Source organism: Pyxicephalus adspersus, chromosome 5 (assembly GCF_032062135.1).
Source record: "Pyxicephalus adspersus chromosome 5, UCB_Pads_2.0, whole genome shotgun sequence".
Lineage (NCBI taxonomy): Eukaryota > Metazoa > Chordata > Amphibia > Anura > Pyxicephalidae > Pyxicephalus > Pyxicephalus adspersus.
Genome location: NC_092862.1, coordinates 112,600,533 through 112,624,835, shown reverse-complemented (window position 1 = coordinate 112,624,835; position 24,303 = coordinate 112,600,533). Strand labels below are relative to the sequence as shown.

At 35.0% G+C, this 24,303-nt stretch overlaps 1 protein-coding gene across 4 annotated transcripts in view; it reads left to right on the top strand.

Moving 5' to 3' along the window:
• Positions 1 to 23,245, top strand: part of CREB5 (cAMP responsive element binding protein 5) — a 257,480-nt gene extending 234,235 nt beyond the window's left edge. For 3 of the 4 annotated variants that reach the window (XM_072412475.1, XM_072412473.1, XM_072412477.1), the window contains 3 exons: positions 1,138 to 1,365; positions 4,742 to 4,850; positions 10,560 to 23,245. In XM_072412475.1, the coding sequence (XP_072268576.1) occupies positions 1,138 to 1,365; positions 4,742 to 4,850; positions 10,560 to 10,723 (501 nt within the window). In that variant the 3' untranslated portion in view covers positions 10,724 to 23,245. Of the gene's footprint in view, positions 1 to 1,137; positions 1,366 to 4,741; positions 4,851 to 7,989; positions 8,026 to 10,559 lie in introns of all 4 variants that reach the window. The other variant, XM_072412476.1, reaches the window with a different exon arrangement.
• Positions 23,246 to 24,303: the final 1,058 nt, after the last annotated feature.

Sequence of the window (24,303 nt, the reverse complement as noted above, 5' to 3'; positions counted from 1 at the left end):
TATTGACCCCTTCGGGTTCCATGAGCAATAGAAAATCATAGGTGGAATCATTTATAGTAGAGCACTGGGGATACGTTCATCATTCAAGGTTAAATTAGGATAAGTGTATTTATATAATAAACCACACCTGACATGGGTATGCCCCATGGCCTTTTGAAAATTGCCAAAACAATGTTGTTATAGTAGATATACTGTAAGTGTGGTAGACTTCTCATATATAATCTCCTTTTACCAAAAACTGTATAGAGCAGCCTTTCCCAACCTTTTTAGCACAGGGAAACCCTTAAAATAACTTTCAGGTGTTTGCGGAACCCCTGCTATTATTACTTTAGACTAACCTCAAAGTAGAGTAGGTAATGGCCAGTGGAAGAATGTCACCCATACAGATAGCCAAAAAGATCATTGGTGTCACGTGAACTGGCCTGGGAAACATAATTTTCTCATTGCTCAAGGATCCCTTAGCATGCTCTCAAGGAAAACTAGAGTTTCATGTATCCTTGGCACAGAGTTAGAGCAATGGTTGGCTTACAAGATGTAGGGGGCATCATTAAATGTTGCAAATAATATTCAGGTAAATACAGGAAGGGTCTTCCTGGCTGAATAGACACTGAATGGATTATTCAGGTTGACCCTCCTTTTTAGATTTTTAGAACCTAATAATAATGTGTTTGACCGGCGTAAGTGCAATGGAGTATTGTCAGCTATACAACTGTAATACAAACTGTAATGGATGTTACAGAGGTGGTTCTTATAGGAAGGGTAACTTGACAGTGTGGAAGGCAGTGATTACTCATAAAAAAAAATTTCATGATGGTACAGAACAAAAAGTTTAAGGCAATATTCCCCACCATATTTAATGGAAGAATATGTTCAGTAAAATGACAGGTGCACTTTAGAAGAATATGTCCTAATTCAACTACCATTACTAGAGTTCCTTCCACTTTTTTCAAATACTGCTATAAACATTTTTTTTAGATTCAGACAGACATCGTTCTATCATTGTGAATGATTAAGAAATGAAAAGTGGTTATTTAAATGACATTTGAGTTTTGTTTTGGCTGGTGTTGCCACCACCACATTTCACATGTGTATTTTTTAGTGGTCTAGAGAGTCAATTAGCTTTTCTTTTTGGTCCAGCTCTCACCAGCAGCACAGCAAATGCAGCCCACTCAGACAATACAGCCCCCTCAGCCCACGGGAGGCCGACGCAGGCGGGTGGTGGACGAGGATCCAGACGAGAGGCGGCGAAAGTTTCTGGAAAGGAACCGAGCAGCTGCCACGCGGTGCAGACAGAAAAGGAAGGTCTGGGTGATGTCACTGGAAAAGAAAGCAGAGGAACTCACCCAGACAAACATGCAGCTTCAGGTGTGTACTGTACAGCTTCACAAAGCCACTGTTTATAGCTGAGCATTTTCTCTACACGTCCATCATACACAACCAAGACACATTACATTAATAACCAAAACACAGACATAATCTGCTCTCCCAGATGACTGAGGTCCTTCTTGTGTAAACACTTCATGTCAATGGATGCCAAAGGTCTCTAAATATGCACTTGCTTCAAAGAAATCTTTACAAAACAAGTTGTTGTATCTTGTTTTAAATATAACACTGATTTCATTTTTAGCATTCAGTAAAGAAAACAGCGACTGGATATGCAGCAGGCCACTAATAAGATATAAAGTGGCGTTTCTACCATGTCTGGCGGCAGCCTCAATCATTTAATAACCACACTGTCCAGTAAAAGTTCTGCCACTATGGGCCTGATTTATGAAAGCTCTCCAAGGCTGGAGAGAATACACTTTTAGAAGTGAAGCTGGGTGATCCAGAAAACATGTAATGGTTTTTTAAAAATCATTAGCTATTTGCTAGCAAATGCTTTGAATCCTGAACCAGATCCATCCCAGGTTTGCTGGATCACCCAGCTTCACTTCTGAAAGTGTTTTCTCCCCAGCCATGGAGAGCTTTCATAAATCAGGGCCTATGAACCTCATATGTAATTACTACAGAGATGTTTAAGATTTAAACAAAAAACTGCTAGTATTTAAATTAAAAAACAAATGCTTTAGACTCAATCTACTCTACTACACTGACAGGTTCACTTTAAAAAGTAATAAGTTTGGTTTCATGTTGATCTGTTGCTTTAAATTTGTAATTCAGATCTACTTATTGAAAGAAAAGTATATTTAAAGTATGTATAACCCCAAATGTAATATATGTTTATATATTTAGTTTATCAAATCCTAGATGTGGTGGCTGCTCTTATATTCTGTTTTTTAGGATACGTTTGTTTTCTGCAAGCACAGAAAAATATCTGTTGATCTTTGCTAGCAGTCTTGTGTTCTTTTTATTTTCCTAAAATAAAATCTCAAGCCATGTTATCAGCTTTCCCAGCTTTTTGAATGACAAAACAAATCTCTCTATGTGATGGAGATAGAGGGTGAAGTGTTTGTAGTCTCAATCAGGGGAGCAGCCTTATTTGGTAACTCTTCATTTTGATAGATGCAGTCAGTAGGTATTATCATCATGGGACAGGGAGTTTGTTACTTGCAGAGTGATTGGCTATAATTAAATGAAAAATAATCCATGCTGCAATATATTACATGTTTATAGGTTTAGATACACTTTAAATTTCATTGATCTTTAGGTATACATGTTTTTTTTCTCAACAGAAAAACATAGTCCCAAATGTATATGAAAATGTTTATATATGTGTTCATGTATAATGTTTGTTCTCTTTGTTAATTTATATGTAATGTTAATGTTTTTGCTTTTTGTTGGAAAAAATAGGCTGTAAAAAATGTTTCTTGCTTTTAGAGCAACTTTTAGAGCAACTTTTAGAGCATCTCTTCAAACCTGTATGCAAAGTATAGTAAAGTTAACATTTGTAACAGGTAGAGTAGGCTAGTGACTGAGACAATGGAGCTCATTTATTATCATCGAAGAACCTGGGTGATCCAACAAAACTGCAAATGATTTTTTAAAGAATCCATCAACCTGGATCATCCTGGTTCTCCTATGATAGTCTATCTTCTCCAGTCTTGGAGGGCTTTATTAAATCAGCCTCAAAGTGATTTGCACCTATGCTAAAGTGTGTTTTACTGTGTGTATTAGGATTACTGTGTGTTTCTTTAGAATCATATATAGGTATTGCATATGATGTATGTACTGTATGTAGATATATAGATAGAAATATAGATAGATAGATAGATAGATAGATCTAGCATAAAAGTCAGCATAATTTCCAAAGTAAAGTTGTTCTTTTGATTAGGCTAAGATTACACTAATTCTAACCACTTTCATCTCACTTATTATATTGAAGTGTAGATGACATGTAAAAATTGCAAACCACTTTGAGTTCAGATGGTCCTCAGATTATACATGTACACGCACATATGTGTCCTATTACAGGACGCTTGGTTTCAATTCTCACGTGGGCAAGTTAAGAGATGCTTAGTTTTTTTTAAAAGGTTATAGTGTCACAGTTTATGTAAAGGTTAAAAATACTTGCCATGAAAGGATATATATCAGCACTGTGCCCCAAGGTAAGATACTATCTTCTCATCTCTTTTATATTTAAGTGCTAAAGTGGAAAGGTTAAGAATATTAACAATTGCCATATGCACCTGCAAGATGTCTATGTCAAGCCATGTGAAACTGATGGCTAAGAGAATGCACATTTACTGAAGTAGGGACAGTACAGGATAAAAATGTCTTTATTTCCAATTACTGTTATTCACATTTGCACATAATTGGATGATTTTTTTTTTTTATATTGTGGGATTTTCATACCATATAATACATATACTGTTTATTTTATACAGTAAATACTTTATCAAAGTGTATTTATTAAAATTAAATTATGAGGAACTGGCAGTGATTCCCTGCAATAGGTCTAAAGATTATTGGCATCCTTGTCAGGTTTCACAGCCTAAACTGCAACCACCACTGCAGCAATATGATGAAGAAAACACTGCAATAAGTCTTCATGACGCTCTTCACTTTCTTAAAGTTAAAGCTATGCTGACCTCAGCCATCAAATCATGTGCATTTTATTTTACATGATTGGTTATTCTTTGCATAATAAATTAACTCTTGCAGGTTGATATATTGAACTTGAACTTTAGTAAATCAACCCGCTAACTAGCATATGATGCTAATTTTAATTCTGGGGTCACTTCCAAGGACAAGGTTGAGAAAAGTAGCCTTGGGTTTTAATATATGCTTTGTTTCTTACAAAACCTGATATTATCTCACAATCTGGCAAATAACATATGTTCCATGTAGCAAATTTTGAAAACAATAATTATCTAGACTTCTGTTGAATATAAATTTGTAAGTAATTCTATTGTTTACCTGTCTTGAGTTATAATTTAAGATATAGTCTGTATGAGCTTAACTAACATGCTGTAGCATGTAAAACTGTGGTTAATTGTAACTGTGTTTGAAATCAGCCTTTGAATATATAATACTACTCACATACAGGTTCAATTTGTAGGTCAGCATGGTGAAGTTAACAAGATGTCTTCAACATATTCTTTCTATAAACAGGAATGGTTTTTCAGATCATTAGCAAATTTTATAGCTAGAAATCTGTATTGTAACAATTAGTAACTCTGCATATAAAGGACAATTACCTGAGTCCCTGAAGTTGTAGTTTAATTTTTCAGGTGTCAGACAGTACTCTAAATGTTATTGTGGTTTCCATTGTATTAATTAAATTTGTCCTGATCTCTTCCAGAATGAGGTTTCCATGTTGAAAAATGAGGTAGCACAACTAAAACAGCTTTTGCTCACACATAAAGATTGTCCAATAACTGCCATGCAGAAAGAGTCACAAGGATACTTGAGTAAGTATTTGATCTTACTGTAATTTTTATTGATTATGTTTTCTTTACCTACCTATAGCTATTTAATACTGGTAATAGAAGGACAATGACAGCAACATTGTCAAATGAAAGAGTGTCTGCATTGCAATTCACTTATCAGCAGCACACCAATGCGTTCCTTATTTAGACTTTATTGTCACCAGTAGAAACATTTCAGAATTATGTAGGGTCCTTTTTTTTCAGACAGTGATAAAAGTTTGATATTTCACAAAAAAACACCTTCAAGTGTATAACTGGTAAAGGGTTGAAAGCAAGGCAACCACAGCCTTAATTTTTTTAGTTTTTGCTCTAACCTTTTTACATATCCATAAAATTAATCCATGACCTAAAACGTAATATAACAATGCTATAACACAAGAACTAACATGCTATAGACAAACAAGAGCAGCTAACTATAAATTTATTTCATACAACATACAATACCTCAATTTTTAACTTATCCCTTTTTAGTTATACAATTCTCCTCTTGTCTGACCTGACCAATTAGTTACCAAAAGTCTGAGAAGTTTAGGCAGCATCAGACTTTTGCAAAACAGCCCACTTTGCATCAAACGATTAATACTAATATCTGCATGCCGTACAACTTGCGAGTATTAAGGTGGATGCTTCATGGAGGTCTATGCTACGCCTTACCTACTGGTGGTCCTTTTCTTGTTTATCTGTCCAAACAAATTTAGTAATGCAGTGCAAAGAACAATAAAAAGTGTGGTTACAGCTTCTATTAGTCTTACTGATATAAATGGCTCAAAGCTTGTAGCGACTATGGTCTGTGCATTGCAGTTTGCTTTATCAAAAAAAGACTTTTGTCTTAAACCAACTGTATAAAGCAGCATATTCATGTTAGATAAGTGAATTTTCTAATTCTTTAATCTGCTATCCTGCTTCCCTGTGCAAGAATGTCAAAGCATGACATCATAAGCAGGTTTCTAACCGCTCATACATTGCACTCTGTTCTTTGTATCATGTATTGTATGAATTTGCCATCATACACATGTGGACAAATATCTCTGTTTGTCTCTTGGAAACATTTTACTAACAGTTAAAAAACATTTTTTTTTTAAAGGCATGGTAGAGTGTTTTTATATCCTCTGTATTTATATCTTCTGCATTAATTTGTAGTTCAATGTTAAACATACAAATATATTATTACGGAGTAGATTCATGAGAAAAAATTACATGCGTATTTTACATTTATTACTTTAAGCCAATAGATTAGGATCCAAGCTAGAGTTCCTGTTTTTACAGGCTTTTTCTGTAACTCTGCCACCTGTATCTGTACATCCATTGGTAAACTGAAACTAAATAATAAAACATTCTATTTTCCCTTTATTTATTACTTATAGACAGTGTGTTTTAGTTATAAAAAGATTATTGTTTTGGAAGTTACTTTAACTTTAGAAGTGTAGCTTACATGTTTAGTATTGAACACACATTCCAATATAAAAATATATATGTATATTTTATATGTATATTATAGTCTGTATGAATACAGACTTGAAACAGACTGTTCAGACAACCCTAACAGCTATTCATGCAAATGGACTTTTTTTGTTGTTATAAATAGGACCCACCTTTATATAAAAGGTACATTTATTATTATCTATATACTTATACTTTAAGTCTCTGTTACTGTCACTGTTAAAGTAAAAATAACAGTGACTGTTGATCCAGGGAACATCTGATTGCCTCATGGAATAAGGAAGGAATTTTGTTCCCCTGAAGCAAGTTGTTCAGTGTTTTCTTTTGCCTTCCTCTGGACCAACTATGCCTTATAGGGTTTTATATCTGGGATATGTTTATTTCCCTAGTGGTTGATCTTGAAGGACTTATGTCTTTTTTCAACCTAACCTAATATGTAACTATGTAAGATAATAATCAGTGCTTACGTTTATTTTTGTGTAAATAAAGATATAAATTAGATCTAAAATTAATCACTGTAAACTCATATAAGCTTTAGCTTGTTGACATAATTTTAAAAGTTGTTTTCAGCCTTTTTTGACCTTCATTAGAAAATATCTGATCATCTTTCTATACCATTTTATCTATAACTAGCTCCAAATTGGGCTACTGCCTTGTCACTCTACTTGTCTTTCACCTAAAACCAGCAGCCCAGGTCTCCAATGGTCCAACACACTCCCTGCACACTGCTTCAAATAACAAGACTTTTCCTGGGAGAGCTTGGCTGCTTTGTTTTGTACGCAGTGCTTTGTTTTGTTTTGTAGAGCAGTGGTCTGACTCTCCAGGATACTGTCCTCGATGGGTATTATAACCATGCTGCAGCGCTTTGTACAAGTATATTTTTGTTATTGTACTGTACTTTAAAGATATCTAATTAGCAATGGAGGCATGGAAAAATGCAGACTCCTAGATCATTAAAAATCTCTACAGGACAATCATCCATAAATAAAAGATTTGTCTAAAGATAAGTCTATTGCAGATCTATCAAGATTGACATTAGGACCTGATTTAGATGCAATTTTGCATATCCATGGCAAGTTGTCCATGAGATTGTATGGATTTATCAGAGTGGCATTGTTTGTTATTTCATTACAGTGATATATAGAGGTGTTCAGGAGCAGAATGGTGACTTCTATATTTTTTCAAGTTTGTAGTTTCCTTATATTTTATAGCTGTTTTAATAGTATATAAGAACACTAGCATACCATGCACCAAACTGTATAATATGTTTCTGCTGTGAAATACATTCTTAAACTGCAAATATGTTCAAATTATGGCTGTTTCTGCTTTTTTGGAAACCTCAAGGAACTAAACATTCCAGCATACCCTTATAAGCAGGTCATGGTTTGTTATTCATTGACAAATAGCCAATGGATTTCAATAGTCAAGCTAAAAAAGTGTTTTATGTATTGGCATAGTAACTGAAATTTAACATTATTATTGCTTGATACTGTAAGGTTTCACAGCATTGACATACAAAAAATAGAATGCCTTTATAGCAAAAAGTCAATTACATTTTCTTTTTTAAAACCTGGGTTGTATGATGTCATCTTTGGACTTCTTGCAAACATTATTTTAAGCCAACATCATAGTGCAGGAGAGCTGCTTAAAGCATTTAAAATGAATTTTCCATTTTATGCAGGATGAGTACTGCTACTCAAAAGCTGCCCAGTTCATGGTAAGTTGAGTTTCATTTAAAGATACAGCAATTCATTTTAAACACATTGGTCTTCTTGTTTTACCGGCCTGTAGGAAGGCCTGGCTTTGTAAAGACTGAGTCCTAGGGACTACTTAGGAGGACATACTTCCATTATATTTTTATTATTTTTTTTATGGTAGGGGGATTGGGTGACACCCCTTCCTCTAATTAATTGAAATTTTTTAAAGTAAAAAAAAAATGTGATCAATAAAGATATGCTAATAGAACTATCATAACTAATAGAACTATGTTCCAAATTTAAAATATTTTCATTCTTTTGTTATTTTACACAAATTTAGGTTAAAGGGTGTTTCCACTTTCAAATATATGGTACCTGTGATTCCCAGCTTGGAGATGATGCTGGAACATATGCTGCTTATTACAAAGCCATTTCAGAGTAACAGCATTATTATAAGAAATATCAGTGCCCTCCCATTCCTTACCTACACATTGGGCTGATTTATTAAAACTCTTTAAGGCTGGAGAGAATACACTTTCATCAGTTAAATCTGGGTGATCCAGCCAACCCGAAATGGATTTCTTAAAGTAATTTGCTGTTTTTTAGCAATGTGTTCAGTCCTGAAGCAGATCAATTCCAGATAACAGTGCATCCTCTCTGGACTTGGAGAACTTTATTAAATCATACCCATTGACTTCATCTCTATGTAACTTCAGTGGGATGTCACCATTAGGATTGTAGTACAGTATCTAGTACAGTATCTAGAGGTAAAACTTTTGTTTGGCTAGAATGCAGAAAGATAAGCAGTCTGCTCAAGTCCTTTTTACTGTCTTTGTGCCCACTGTAAGGTTCACCCTTACTAAGTAAGGAAAAATGGAACATTTTGAGTTGACTCCTGGGCGGAAATAGAGCAGAAATTGTCTAATGAAGACACTTTTTGCAGTAATAACAATTAAAGTGTAAAATGCCATATGTATTTTTTTAAAAACAGAATATTTAATTTTAGTTAGATAGATGGAGAATTTGTTTTGTATTGTGTGTAACAATTGTATTGTATAACACTAGTAATAATACTAGGACTTCTTTCCTTTTATAGGAATATTTGTAGATAAAATGTATATAATTAGAGAAATGAAACAGATCTAATTGCTTTGACAGTGTTTAATCATAATGCAGGTGTTCGCTGAAAATAATAAGCAGGTGAGGGGTGTTATTGTAGGTTGTATAGTCAGTGTGTAGCTTATTATACATCATGTAACACCTTCTATTATTAGGTGCAGCAGTCTGGGGAAAAAAGCTGAAGCAGCTTTTAGAAGTCTTTCACATAATCCTCCATGAAATTAGCCAGGAGATAACTTTATGGACACCACTGACATTATTCCTGTTTACTGGTGGTGTATTTGATTAAAATAGCTCTTAAACTGAATTTTAGGAATGCTTTATAAAACAGAATAAATAAAGACTTAAAGAACAGTTTGCATGGTATTGTTTCCATTTGCAGATGCATTTGATATATATATAGATTGCTGCTACTGATATATTACAATGAGAGGGATACAATCTTCCAAAACATGAGATGCTGAGTGAAGAAAAAGATGTTGCAGACCCAGCAGCTAATAGCAAGCTAGATTAGAGAGGCCATGTTCCTGTATTGTAATGGGTCAGCTGTATTTTGTAACCTAAGATCTGTTACAGAACAACATATATTTGCTCTACTCCTACTGGATGTCCAGAACTGTTTTCCTTAAAGAGACATATTTCTGAGGTCCTTAAAAGAAGGATCCACTATTAAATTGTAGTAAAAAAAATAAGAGCTTTTGGATTTATAAAACAATATTTAAACAATTTATTCTTCTTGTATTACAATGTACCCAAATTCAAACTAGTTAAAGTTATTTTCTTTGCAAATTTGCTCCAAGGTCAGGACCCACTTGTCCTAAAGCAACCTTGTGTAAGAGCAGACGAATAATTAATAGGTATGATTCCTTTTGACTCCCCCAGGTCCTATCTCTTCTATTGTTTTATGAATCCTAAAGAACGTTTCATCTCTACTCCTACTACACCTTTCCAGGCAGGATAAGACAAGCGCAACATTGTGCTGCTGATGTATAACCTGTTAGAATAAAAACAAATATGTGATCTGGAACATAAACATTAAATGAAGAAAATAAGCCATAATTTTATATAGGTTACATCTAAGGCAACCAATAATCTTCACCTGGTCATGCAATTTTTTTATTGGACATTTTGAGTGAGTATACATTAGTGCAGCTGGATTTGAAAGGTAATAGTTGAGATTTATTGAACAGTTCCAGTAAATCTCCCATTAGATATCTTCTAGGTATGTTAGGATACATTTGAGTTTTGAGGCATCCACTAAGAAAGCTGCAGGTATCTTGGTGCCCAAGTAGCCTAGGAATGATTAAATGGGAAAAGTAAGCCAAAACACTAGTCTGCTGCTGCTAATACTGTATGTTTGATAGTTGAAAAAATTTGTAAGCTCCTTGTTGTTTTTGAAATTTTAGCTGATCTGTTCTGCTAATGTCATCCTCAGGTCCTGAAAACAGCCCGCCTGAGAGCCCGGTTCCAGCCTGCTCCCAACAGCAAGTCATTCAGCATAACACCATTACAACTTCCTCTTCCATCAGTGATGTGGTTGGAAGCTCCTCTCTCAACCCTCTTGCCAACCACAGAACGGATCTAAACCCAATTCTCTGAAACAATGGGTTCAAAAAACTGCCTTCGGGAGTTTGGTATTAAATCAGATCTTCCATTTTTATGAACATTTTCTCAACTTTATGTCAATCCTGGAAGTCTCTTCAGTCATTGAAAGACCTTGCCTTTCTTTTTTTATAGTATTCTTTCAAAATGTGTCTTTTTTTTCTTATAAGAAAAGGGATTTATGCAATTACTATGCTAGCAGTTTTGGGAAACGTGTGACGCTTTCTCAGTATTCTGGTACATTGTGTTACTTTGCAAACTGAAGCATTTATGTACATAGTATCATTTTGGATTTGGTTTCTTTTTCATCAATTTTCAAAGTGGCCTGAATCTTGTTTTTTTTTTCTTTTTGTGAACATAGGGTGACAGCCATTTCTGCTCAAAGACCAGATTAAGGACAATACATTTTCAAAATGGTTACATTGCTACCCGTTACATTTCCAGAGTATTTCTTTTTGCCATTTGAAAAAAATCAAAACAGTTTTATAATACACAAGTCATGTTCCAATATTTAAAGACTGTTATAAATATCTGTATGTATAGTAAACTCTAAAGCCATTGTTTCAAACCAGATGCCATCTACTTACAGTTGATCGTAAATCTTGTGTATTATAAACAGATAACCATATTCTGTTAAATATTATATTAATATGTTGTTTTCTAATTTTCACAAGCTGGATTTCAAGCACTTCATTGCCAAGTGTGTCTTAAAAGGGTTTCTCCATCAAACTCAGTGGTCCATTGCTCCTAAGCCACATGTGACTTTTATATATTATTTATCTTGTTGACAAAAGCTTTTTTTAGGTGCTCAGTATGCACTTGTCTAAACACGTAATGCCATATATGATTCATAGAGGCATTTTAAAAAAAAAACGTTTTTACAGTTTCAATAAAATGCTAAGCATTATTATTAACATGTTTTCTTAAACGTTTTTTCTCAAGGCTGGCTCGTCACATCTGGTGGACCTCTGATTTTGTTTTTCATGCTTCTAGCTAAGTCACCTCTTGAAGCTGCATCATCTTGCCTTTTGATGACCCTCTCCATTGTCAGATCTGACTTCTACTTTACTAACTAGAAAATTACCATTTCAGAAAAATATGGAAAAAAAATACAGACCAGTAAGTAAGAGAACTGAGTCTACATTGTAGCTATGAAGTAGATCCAAGAGTTGGCTTTCCTTGAAGCAAAATTAAAAGTTAATGAAGAAACCCTTTAAAGTCTGATCTTAATTCATAACCTCCTTATTCTCTGAAGTAGATTGAATGTGATAGTTTCTTCACTGCCTCCTTAAAGCAACAATAGATATACAGCTTCCCCTTATTCACTGCTACCACACAACCCATTCATACTTGTCTTCCTTCATACTTGGCTAGAAGTTGGGGAAGTTAAGTGACATAGGTCAAAGGGACTAGTTCTTCCTTACAATAATATAGACAATGCTAGGGGCAGCTTTTTGGGTTTCATTTACCAAAATGTTTTAAATAACCATGTTTGTAAAAATAGCAGCCAATGAGCTTTATCATATTCCAACGTCTGCTGTAAAACGGTTATAAAAAGTTTATTGGCTGCTATGTTTTGTCATACATTTACAATAACATTGTCTAAGCAGGGAAATATATAATTAATGAATAAAACCAAGAGCATATCATGCCATATACAAACTTTTTCATATCATCTGATGATAAGTATCGCAGGCAAATTAACAAACAGGTGCAGTCAGCATTATTACATTATTTTTATGCTAAAGTATCTCTGGACGGGTTGTTGTAACAGAATAAAATGCAGTGTTTCCTGCCTAATGGAAAAAGCACTGATTTATATTGCTCTTTGTTACCAAATAAATATAATAATGCTGCCTGTAATAGTATGACTGCATACTGCTCTTAGGTATATTAACCAAAAAATAGCAACTGTTGAAAAAATTCTTTAGTATGTGTAAACTGTTAAGAAAAAACTTCCAAACCCCAGATCAGGTCTGAGCATGCACTGTACTTTTATTAATTTAACCCAGGCAACCAAAACCAATGTACAGGCCTTTTTTTATACATTATATATATAAATATATATACATATATATTTTTAAGCAAGCATTTACTTTGGAATTGTTTAGTCCAATGCTTTCTTTTTTATTGCTTTTCTACAGTTTATGGGAAACCAGATAGCCTTTTATAAAAATGGAACAAATATATATTAGTACACCATGTGTAAAAAAAAATCTATATCTTTAAAATGCCCCAAGGTGCTAATTTAGTTAATTTTTTTCTTTTTTATGGAGAGAACATAAGTGATATTATATGAACATAAGCACTAAAGGTAACACAAGAATTGCATTTTATGTTACCATTGATTGGAATCAAGCTTTATGGTTTGGTTCTGTTTCCTCTGTTAAAACATAGTTGTATCTTTTTTTCCCCCCATTTTTTTCTCCGTTTTTAACCAGCAGAAAAAATAAGGCTCAGCTGTTCCACAGTCATCTGAATTTTCTCAATTTTGTAGCTTGACAGATTGACATGTGTATACGTTGTGGCTAAGGCTTGTCTGTTTTTTATGCTAAACAGGCAGGCCAATACGTGTATCTGTGTGCTCCTGTACAGTTTACCAGTATTTACCATTAATTATGCATTGAAAGTGGTCTTTTTATTTGCACAGCATGAAGCAAGCCATTTTGTAAGCTAGAACAATGGTCAGCTGTTCAAATCACTTGTAGCTATTGGGATCATTAAACCAGTTGTTTCAATAGACCCTAGCAAATTGCTATCTTTTATTTTAGTGTAGTGTAAGAAAAACGATGGCAAAAACTTGGCCAGCTCAAAATAAACATAATGAAGAATGCATAGGCAGAAGTTACTTTTGGAGAAAGCTGAATATTTATGCAAAACATAAGTCTGGCCCGTTTTCCATGTCTGCGGCGACCATATAAACCATCACAGTAAGTGAGCAGTGGGGCTGCTTGAAATTTTTGCAAACAGATAGCACTGTATATTATTCCAGCTGTTTGTATCTCTGAATCTGGAGTTTATTGTGACATGCGGTGCTCCCTAAAAATTACTTAACTCATGTATTTGTCAACATATGCTCAGTTTTGATTGTTTGGACTTGTAGTTTAAGCCAGTCTACAGAAATAAGATTCTTCAAACATGAGACTAAGGTCTTCCCTTGCCACTTCAGATGCTAATCCTTATCCCTACTCCCCGGTATGGAAACCAAGAAACTAAGCAGAAATATAGAATTTGGATCTGGGGCCTTGCCCCATGCCTCCTTCAGATTGTGCCACCTAAGACAAAATTATCTCCCAGCTTTCTTGCAGAAATGGCCCTGCTAGTAATGGATTTCCTCTACTGACCTCTCCCCTAATGGAGCCTCCATCCAACTTTTACACCATTAGCATTCACCACATTTTAAAATAAGTGAAAAATTCTACAGGGTGTTAAAGTGACCTACTTAATGAAACTGGATTTTCAGGTAGAGGTTAAGAGGTAATAAAAGCCATTTAGTGATTGAACTTGCTGCCATCTATCCAAAAACAAAGTGTCAGTTTGTCGTGACCTTTTAAAGCTTGTGACCTTAACATGTGGCCACAAGCAGGTATGAAATTGATTAAATACATTATTCATGTTAATTGTTGTGGGAACACTAAAACAAGAGGTTATCACATAGGAATATAGTCATAAAGTTGTCATCTAATGGACCAAGCACTTTTGTTTGCAGTTGATAACATTTGCACATGTATGTAATAAAAACATCATAGAACTGGCTTAAAAGCCAACTCCAGCTATTAATCATAGACGGTGACTACAAGATTTCTTGGTGTTGTATTTCCTATTGTGTCCATGTACATGTAATTAAAGTTAATTAATTTTCTTGATAACCATATTATTGCAGATTTAACCAAAGAGAGAGAGAGAGAGAGAAGAAAAAGGATAAGGAGCAATTGTGAAATTATGTATACAACTTTTCATGAAAATGTGATTTTATATACATTAACATAGCTGAGTGTTGTATTATGTTAGCCAATGAAAGAAAAGAAAATGAAAAGATAATTATGTCAAATTCCAAAAAAACAAATGATCATATATTGCCTTTTACAGTTCCTTAGAAGTGGTTTACTTTAGCAGGCTCTGAAAATTAATTACAAAATTACCCTTTTCATTTTCTGTGATCTTATATGGAAGTACAAATACCCTTGTTTTATTGATGATCAGCCTGTATGACAGCATGGCTGCTCTATAGATACAATACTGTTCAGAAAAAATGTAAACATGAAGGATCGGAAGTGTTTTACCCACTGGATCACCAAGTGAAAATAAAGGGGAAAAAAGCTTGAAAAGGGAACTGAATACAGCCATTAAATCTAAGGACTGGTAAGCCCCAATAAATTCATTTTTGTTTTCAGAGTTAATTTATTAGCTGGGTACAACCACAATGTTTCCGGGTTCAGGTCTGTTTTTCAGTCATAATATAGAAACTCCTTTTTTTATTTATGATAGATTTGAATTTGTAGTAAAGCAAACCCAACTGGATTTTTGTTTATATCTCCACCTTCAGGTGGTCCCTTTGGTTCATCTGATATGAGGAATTTACCTAATACTTAAACCTTTATGGGTAGTGCAATCTCCACAGTTACCTTGATAGATAGCAAGGCAACTCCAGTTGTATTTAATTTATTTCCATTGACTGACCTGGATGACTGAAAACATTCATTGATGCAGGAGAACAGCACAGTAAACTTGAATTTTTAACATGCATGTAAATACTATTTATACAAATACCCACAAAATTTAGATCCCTCTAAAAATAGAACCATTTCCCTGTGATAGGTTTCAGCTAAAGCACATTGTGATCATGGCTTGCTAGAACACTATGTTCCAAGGCAAAGAGATGATCCACTTAACAATGGGTCAGTATCATAGCTTGAACACATAGGTATGTCAATAGGGACGAGCCGGGGGAATGAGAAGTCAGTGCTGCCTGCACTGCCTATTTCAGAATAGAACAATTGCAACTTAACTTGGTTTTCTTACCTATCCAGCCAATAATTTTCCTGCTAAATTGGTATGGTCCCTGTGAGTGTCTGATGCTTCCATAGATATGAGATCATTTTATGTCTTTGATTATTAGGTTGTTACAGGATTGGTGGTTGTCTGTATACCAGCTAAGGAAATATTTGGATTGTAAACCTCAGTTTGTTAGGAAATAAAGCTATGTCACAGGCATTTAAAAGGACCCGCCATCATGCATACAGTAAGAAATGGTGATTTTGTGACAGGTAACAGTAACAAGAACATGTCATTGTAGTAACAAACCTGGCATAGTCAGTAAGTGAAATAATATAGCTATATACAAACATTTTCATGCTCTTTAGGGGAAAGTCTGAAGACTCTTTAGCATCAGGCATGCTTCCAGGTGTATCAGATTCCTGCTCCCCCTCCACACTCCTTGGTTCTTTCGATGACCCTGTGTCCAGTAGTGATATGGAAGCCAGTAAAAGAGACCACAGTGCACAGCAGGGGACACAGGCATCCATCTAATTGAAGTGTTAGATAAAGTCTTGATTTTTCAGCTACTGGCTTTAACAGTAGGGTTCAAAAATGTGGACAGCAGGAGAGGTAAGTAATCGTGCTTTTCTTTTCATGCCCAACTTGTGTTAATTTTATATCATAATTTAAAATAAATGCAGCAGCCTTCTAAAAGATCAAAATCAAAGGCATTGAATATTTTGCGTGACCTTCAGCACTAGTGAGAGGTTGACTGTATTAACCAGGTTGCTTCATATTAAAAAAAGTTGTTGGAATAGTGCTAAATAAAAATATATATCCCTAAAGCTCCATTCAGTAAATGATTGGGACTTTTATTTTTAAATTAAAAGTCATTTGCAGGGTCTTAAGGGAGATAGATTTCCCTGGTTAGCACATCCCAAATTAACAATGGCATATAAATGATGGCAAAGAAAAGTGCATGCTAGTCAACAGTGATTAATGATATGTACATAGAAAGATATAAAGAGGAATGTGTCCAGATCTCTAAGTAATGGCTTTTCACTTTGTTAACCTTTAAGTAGCTGCTTCCCCCCTAAACAGAGTTAGTAACTTGTAAACTGATAGCTTTACTTCCATTATGAAACACATTGTAACTTGGTGAGAGGTGAATGATACTGCAAAAGCATTTCACCAATCTGGTTATACTTTCTTTTTTGCACATTTTTTACATCTTGCTAAATAAAAAAAGCTGAAAAGGACCAAAGTAAAGATTTAATGAAATATTTTATATATATTTATGTAGTATGTGTATATATGAATATACAAGAGTCACATTTTATGCTGAATTATGCATCAGATCCTAAAATACATTCTGACAATTACAGATCCAGAGTAACAACCAAGTGAAGATGTTGCACAGAGCTACCATATATCAAATAATTCTAAAGCTGACATTCTTCTTAGACACTTGGAACCATATAGAAAAGTTGATTTTGAAAATGGCTTGAGTATAAGTTGTGGATGAGAGCAGGTTGATAAGTAAGCTATGTCTGTGTGGGCAGCTCAGACAGCAGACCACTTATTTTATACCGCAGCCTAAGTGTTCTCTTCAATCTAAGTGTGAGATCTGAAGAGTTTTGGCATACATTAGAGAGTGTCAGGCTGTATATATAACAGGAAAAGCTGTCACTAAGTCCCTATTACGTTATGTAGGATTCCACCCTTACAGACAGCACATAAAGCACCAGTCACTCCCAAATACTTCGTGGCATACATGGTAGAGGAATGAATTTGCAGTGAGCACACATTACAGTTCATTTTGCAGGGTTTACTGAAATAGCTTTTGTTAAAACTTTACATGGTAAAAAAAAACCTCTTTTCTTTTTGCTATCATATTATTAAATGGATTGATTTAAAGTAGTCAGGCGATTACATACTGTAATGACTGTCTGGGAGTATGCAATCTCTAACAATAAACTTCTCTTATTTGGTCATTTTGATTCATTAAAAATATATCTATCAACGAGTTTTGTAATAGGTTGATATGTGCAAAAAATGATCTTCCCAGAAATCTTGCCAGCTTCTTGTTCTTTCTGCTCTGCTGCCCTGTTATCAATTGTCTCAGTTACATTAACTCTTTACATTTATTTTATGAAGAGGAGGTGGGAGGTGTTTGTTGTTCTGTTATAGTAGGTCAGGAAGTGTGCAGAAAAAATATTGTATCCACTACATCTAAGTAAGAACTGGTGAGCTTCAATAAGTTACATTTATTGTTTTTGAGTTTAGTTAAAATGTTGAGACAAAAATATTACACAGGGAGTGCATTGTGTTCAATGTGTCAGAAGACTTGCAGTCTTCTTGCATTAAGCAGTGCCTGCATAATGTAATGAACAAATACGACTACCCCCCACTATATAAACTATAATATACTGAACGTGCATTGATAAGATCATATATGTCAAGCTGATCTTGTTTACATGCATATAAAAAAATTATTTAAAGGACTATACATTCCCTTTAAAATCTGCTCCACCTGGTGATTGTCCTACAGCAGACCTGCCAAAAGCCACTTAGAAATAACATTCCCACAATCCTGCCGTTTAATTGTAATTTATTAGGTATGCAAAAAGGAATACAGTAATACCCCAAAAATTTGCGCTTCTGAATCTGTGGCTTCACGAATTTGCATATTTTTTCCATTGAACCTAACACTTAAAATTCGAGACTAAACTGTATCCAAATCCGCTGATCCATAAAAGCATTAAAAAAAAGACCAAAGGAGAATTATTTTTTAAGTTGTTAAAAGAAAACGGATCATTAATGAAAGTATGGTAATAATATTAGTAATGAGAGTTCAGTGTCTCAGAGAAGACCTGGGCAGCCACAAGGTGGCGTCCAGAATTTTCGCATTTTCAGAATTTGCGGGGGTGTCTAGGAACGTAACCCCAGCAAATTTCGGGGTATTACTGTACTTTTTTTTAAAGATATTGTAAACAATTCATAATTTTCAAAAATATACTGGAGTGAATGACAACACAAGTGGAAACTGGTTTGATCCCATTTTATGGTACAGTCACCTACTTGCCATACTAGGTGTTAGTCACAGGACGAAGAATATAAAACAAAAAAATTATACTGGTATTTTCCATTTTCATTCTCGGCATTTTATTGAAGCTCATTAAATGAGCAATAAAATAATTTCCAGTACTTTTTATTCCAAATTAAACTACTGTTTAAACAGTTGTATAACTAATTATGAATGAACTTTAATTGCTTGTTCTGCATGTTTTATGCATCCATACTGCAGCATGGTTCTCTCTATGCCTAATGATTGCCTGCATATTTGCTGCACTGAATGTACTGATCTATTTATTGTTTGATGTCATAGCTATTTACTATACAGGTGCTCTAAATTCTATAGTCAACCATTCCTTGTGCAAGTATTATAAAGCTATCCAACCTTAAACACAAAACTGTCTGGTAATTTTGTAACTGACTGCAGGTTCCTCTTTTATAGGTGAGAAAATCAAATTGAAGCTCTTACTTACAATGTGAAACAGACACTTTCCTTGAAAACAAGTTATATAGAGAAAGATTATTCTCCTGACTTCTTTGAGACATGCTCTTCAACAGATTTGGCATTATGCCCGTAACCGAATCTGTGGGGTCTATACTTTGAAGAGCTTCCATATTGTACAGGAAACAGCAGATGGTGTTGTATGACATGGTCATCATAAAACAGTTTCCAGTCTCCCTTTAGTCTGTGTCCTACAACATATATACTGTAGGTATGATAAAGGCAATGATGAATTTTATTAAATTGATCCTAGACCTTTTTTATGTTGCTTCCATGAGCACAGGCTGTAGTGGTTTCGCAGTGCCATGTACCTTGTTAAATAATTCAGTGTAAGCCTTGCATGCTTTGTACAATAAACTTACCCGGAGTATAGCAGTTACATCTCCCTTCTTACCCCGAAAATCTTTTTGTATACATGCTAGGATTAGTGTAGCTCTCTCTGTGTTTCCAGGCCAGATGTAAGTGGTGCAGGTCTCTTAGACCCAGGGGTGTAGTCGTAAAAAAAGAAGAGGGGGCACGGTAAACATGCCTGCCCCACTACACACCTGTCTATGTGTACCTCAAAGGGGTTGAAACTTTCCCCAGAGTAACGTCATGATACCAGAACCTGCCCACACTCCCATCACAGGTCTCAGCCTGCTATGGGAGAGTGGGTGGGTTGTGTTCAGAAAAAAGACCGACGCTGAGCCTGCAATTCCGGGAGACATGGTCCACGCCTCTGGCCAGTGTGCCCCCCCCCCCAGCAGTTTTCCTGACCCTGTGGGGGGGGGACTGGCCAGAGCTGCAGACCACCAAAGAATTCAAAATAAGAGTGGGCACGTGTGCCCATTCCCCGAAAAAGTGAGGGCACGGCCCCTGCTTAGACCCCAACATTTGACCTTTTTTTGGCAAGCTAAAAAAGATGCAGCTGTAGAGTTGGGGGACTATAGGACTTGCATGACCTACATATAAGCTGTCTAGAAGTATAGCAGCTACACACGTCACAGCATGTAGATGTGCCAGGTAGCATAAAGGCTGCTTGTGGGGGAGGTGTAACTGCTTTAAATAATGTAAGTATCTTGTACCAAGAGCTGGGCTTTAACTGCCAAAAGTACCTATAACAGTGACCTGCTAGGGAACAGCTGCCCACAAAACAAGCAAAGTTACATAAACTGTATAAGTGGCTCTTTGTAACCGTCTTTGAAATAAATAAATGTAAACAACAGATGTAACATTGATAGCTCAACATTACAAATGATCCATTAATACTTCATAGGCAGGTGCCAGCCTTTGTAGGTGTGGTGCTTATTGCAAATATACTTCTTTATACAAGCTTTAATTTTTCTTTGTATAATGCCTCCAACCTTATGTGCCTCTTAAATACCAAATATCAGATACAGATTGTTAGCTGCTGCAATAAGTGCAGATTTATAAACTACATACATAGGTATTATGTTGTACCTACAGTACTGCCAGAGTCTACTTTATTGCTAGTGATTATTGCTATGTATTAAGTAATGCATGTGTTTGTAACATGACTGTGGTTTTTTTTCCCAAACTCCAATTTTTTTTAAAATAATGATTGTTATGAAAACTGATAATCATTAAGATTTCTCTTACATTTTACTTGTGGGGATGCTTAGTAAATAGTTTGCATAATTCTGTGCCATTTACTAAGTCTTGATTCTTTACGAGTTTACAGATATTTCATCTCTTCTGAAAGGCCAGTAATTGACAATTAGTCAACTAGATCTACATTGTATTTTTTTCCAATTAGAAGCCTTACTATAAGCCATGGTAAATATATAATTTTACCGAGAATGTAAATTAGCAGTGTCCTCAAATTCTGCTTATTTGGCGACTTCTGCTTATTTGGCGAAAAATCTTCCTTACCTAAAAACTAAAGTTTAAACTTTGACTGTGACTAATATGCACATTTTGACTTTTGTCATCAGTCAAGCTCTTATCCCCATTTTCTAATAAGTTAACAGCAGTGTCATCTGAAGGACAAAGTTGTCCTTGATGTGTAGGATGTAGTTACCACCCTGGTGTTACCAGCTCTGACACTTCTTAAAGATTGACATCACAGTTTCTAGTACCTATTTATGCATTTTAGGACTATAAATAGGCCATAGTCTGTGCATCCTTGTTCAGATCTACCACGACCCATGTAGTATGGGGGCCTGATTGGATACAATTTAAGTGAATTGCCAAGGTAGGCTGTTATGTTCCATAGTTTAGGTAATTCTAAAGGAAATTGTATAAAGATTGTACATTCCGATTGTAACATGCATTGACAGCTTTAGAGGCTGGGCAGTCATCCTTGCATGTTGATAAATTATGTATACAATAATGATCTCTCACCTATAGTGTTTGAAAATGACTTTTGACATGACAAAAATTTACCTGTAAAAATAACAGATAACTTTAAAATGATTTGTTTAAAAATCCCATCTGATTGGGAGCTGTTTGACCAAGCCAAGCTACGCAATTATTTGTAGGATTTATACTGCCTAAAATATTTATAACCTTTATTTCATTAAATGAACCTGTTTAAACTTAGTTTAAACTTTTACTTGTAAATAAAAGCAACACACAAATCATAGACTTGGAGTGTATTAGTGATAGCAAAAAAAAGTTTACTAAAGTTGAGTGTCAGCAACTGACCTTCATGGTTTGAGCCTACCGAACGTGTCCTTTGCACTTGAGTAGGGAAACTAACCAATGATGACTGTTATGTAGACCCTTACAAATTGCTTTACAGGGATTTCGGTGTTCGCTAGAATTGCACAATGTTTCCTGAAATTGACACGTTCTTGCTACTCAAACCATTGATTATCAGCCAGTTGTGTTATCATATTTAAAGACAATATTCACATATATCACTAAAGCCAGTAGTGTGTTTGTATTAATATGGGGTCAAGTGATTTACTGTATGAAAACTTAAAAATTACAAGAAAAAAAAAAAACAAATCTGTTCTTGTTATCAACCACTGCAGTTTCATCTCTTACACAACATTCTTAATAATCTCTAAGAAGAACAGCCTGATGCAGTTTTCATACATCACTCATGTCCGATGTCTACAGCCACCAGATCCCAGCTTTTATGGTAAACTAACAAAACAGCTGAGCATTTTCTTTAATTCAACAATGTGTGTGTAATTATGACAAACAAAGCTAAATTATGTTAACCTTTCAACTGGTTTAACTTTGAACTGTTTTAGCTGTCCATTATTGATAATGACAAAAGTGTCACATAGTTCTTCCAATAAATGTACCACTTAACTACATGAAGCTAAAGAAGTCTTTTTCATGGTGGGACAAAATGATAAAAGAGCTCATGTTATTTTCTAGAAACAAGTTATATGGCTGATATTAAGCTACAATAACACTTGAGGTGTGCTAAAGTTAACTCTCAAGCAATATTATAACATGTGATTGATCATCATCTTAAAGGCCACTTTAGTATTTTAGTGTTATCACAGCTTGATGAATCAGGATCTTTGTGCTTTATGCCTCAGCAGTCTTTATTGTTCCCATGAAACTGATAAATTGTATTTTTTATTAGCTTACGGCAGGACTGACTCTACTATGTGCAAGCCATGAGTGTTCTCAACAAACTGATTTTGTAATATTTCATCTAGCACTGTGTCAAATAAAAAAAAACTGCAAACGGTGCTGTATAAATTGTTTGTTCTCATATTACAATGTCCACAACATTATTTTTTTCTTAATAAACCTTGTACAGTAACCACCTTCCTTACTGGAAGGAAAAGCATTTGGTACCTTATGTGTAAATAATTTCATCAGCAGTTGCTATGTTTTATTATGTTAAGCTTTGTGTTTTTATGTTTTTTTTTTTCTTTTTTTTGAGTTTTACATTCATCAAACAGACTGTTTCAATTTTTCAGTTTTTACATCTCTTTCTAGATTTAAGAAAGAATATTTGTACAAATGTTAATATCCACTACAATTCCAATATAATAAAGCACTTAAAAATCAAAGGTTTCTGACCCGGTGTGTATTTATACTGACTTACTGACTTTGTGATTTTATTGGGAATATGTAACAGACAGTTATGTTTGATATAGCAAAATGTTACATACTATTGGGCTGATTCTCTAAAGTAAAATGCAAACCTTTAAATAAGATAAAAAGAAAAACGCCATAGGAGCCACATATAACTGTAAGCTCTTCAGGACAGTGTCCTCTCCTCCTACTATGTCACTGTCTGTATCCGTCTATCATGTGCAACCCCTATTTAATGTACAGCACTGCATAATATCTTGGTGCTATATAAATACTGTTTATTAACAATAACATGACTGTGTAAAATTATAATTGTTACATAGTTGAATAAAATGCTTCTGGAGGATAATTGGTGACTTTTTATCGATGCAGCTATACAAGTCTTAGACTATGTTCACATGTCAGATAATTCTCGGCAGATATGAGGCACAGGGCTCGTCTCGGACAATAATCTGACGTGTACAGAGGCCATCCAATGTCGTTCATGGGTCCGTTCTAACAGATCCATGACCGACAAAAGACAAACAACCGCAATGAAAATGAAGGGAGAAGCACGCAGCAGGGTGTTGCTCGCTCAATCTCCCCTCTCCATAGAGCTGAATAATGTTGTATGTACAGTGCTTACTCAAAAACCTGCTTTGGACCTGCTTTGTTTAGAACAGTGTTGACCAACAAGGATTTTTGGCTTTTGATGCACCTTAACCTCCCTAGCCATTACCCCGAGTGTGACTCAGGGTAGAAAAAAGTTGCTGAAAGTGGTAACCCCGAGTCACACTCAGGGTAGGTAAACCTTTGGGAAAGATAGTAAATACAGCGCTTACCTGATCTGGCATCTTCTGCACACGATGAGTCGATGGGGGAGTTCCCAGTGACGTTGGTGCGTGTGTATGTTGCCGGCGGGCTGGGAAATTCAAAATCCATTTTTATTGCATTCAATACAAAATAACTGTGTTGATTGCAATACATTGGAAATCTACGTGTAAAAGCAGTACATTGTTTTCAAGAACATTTCTTT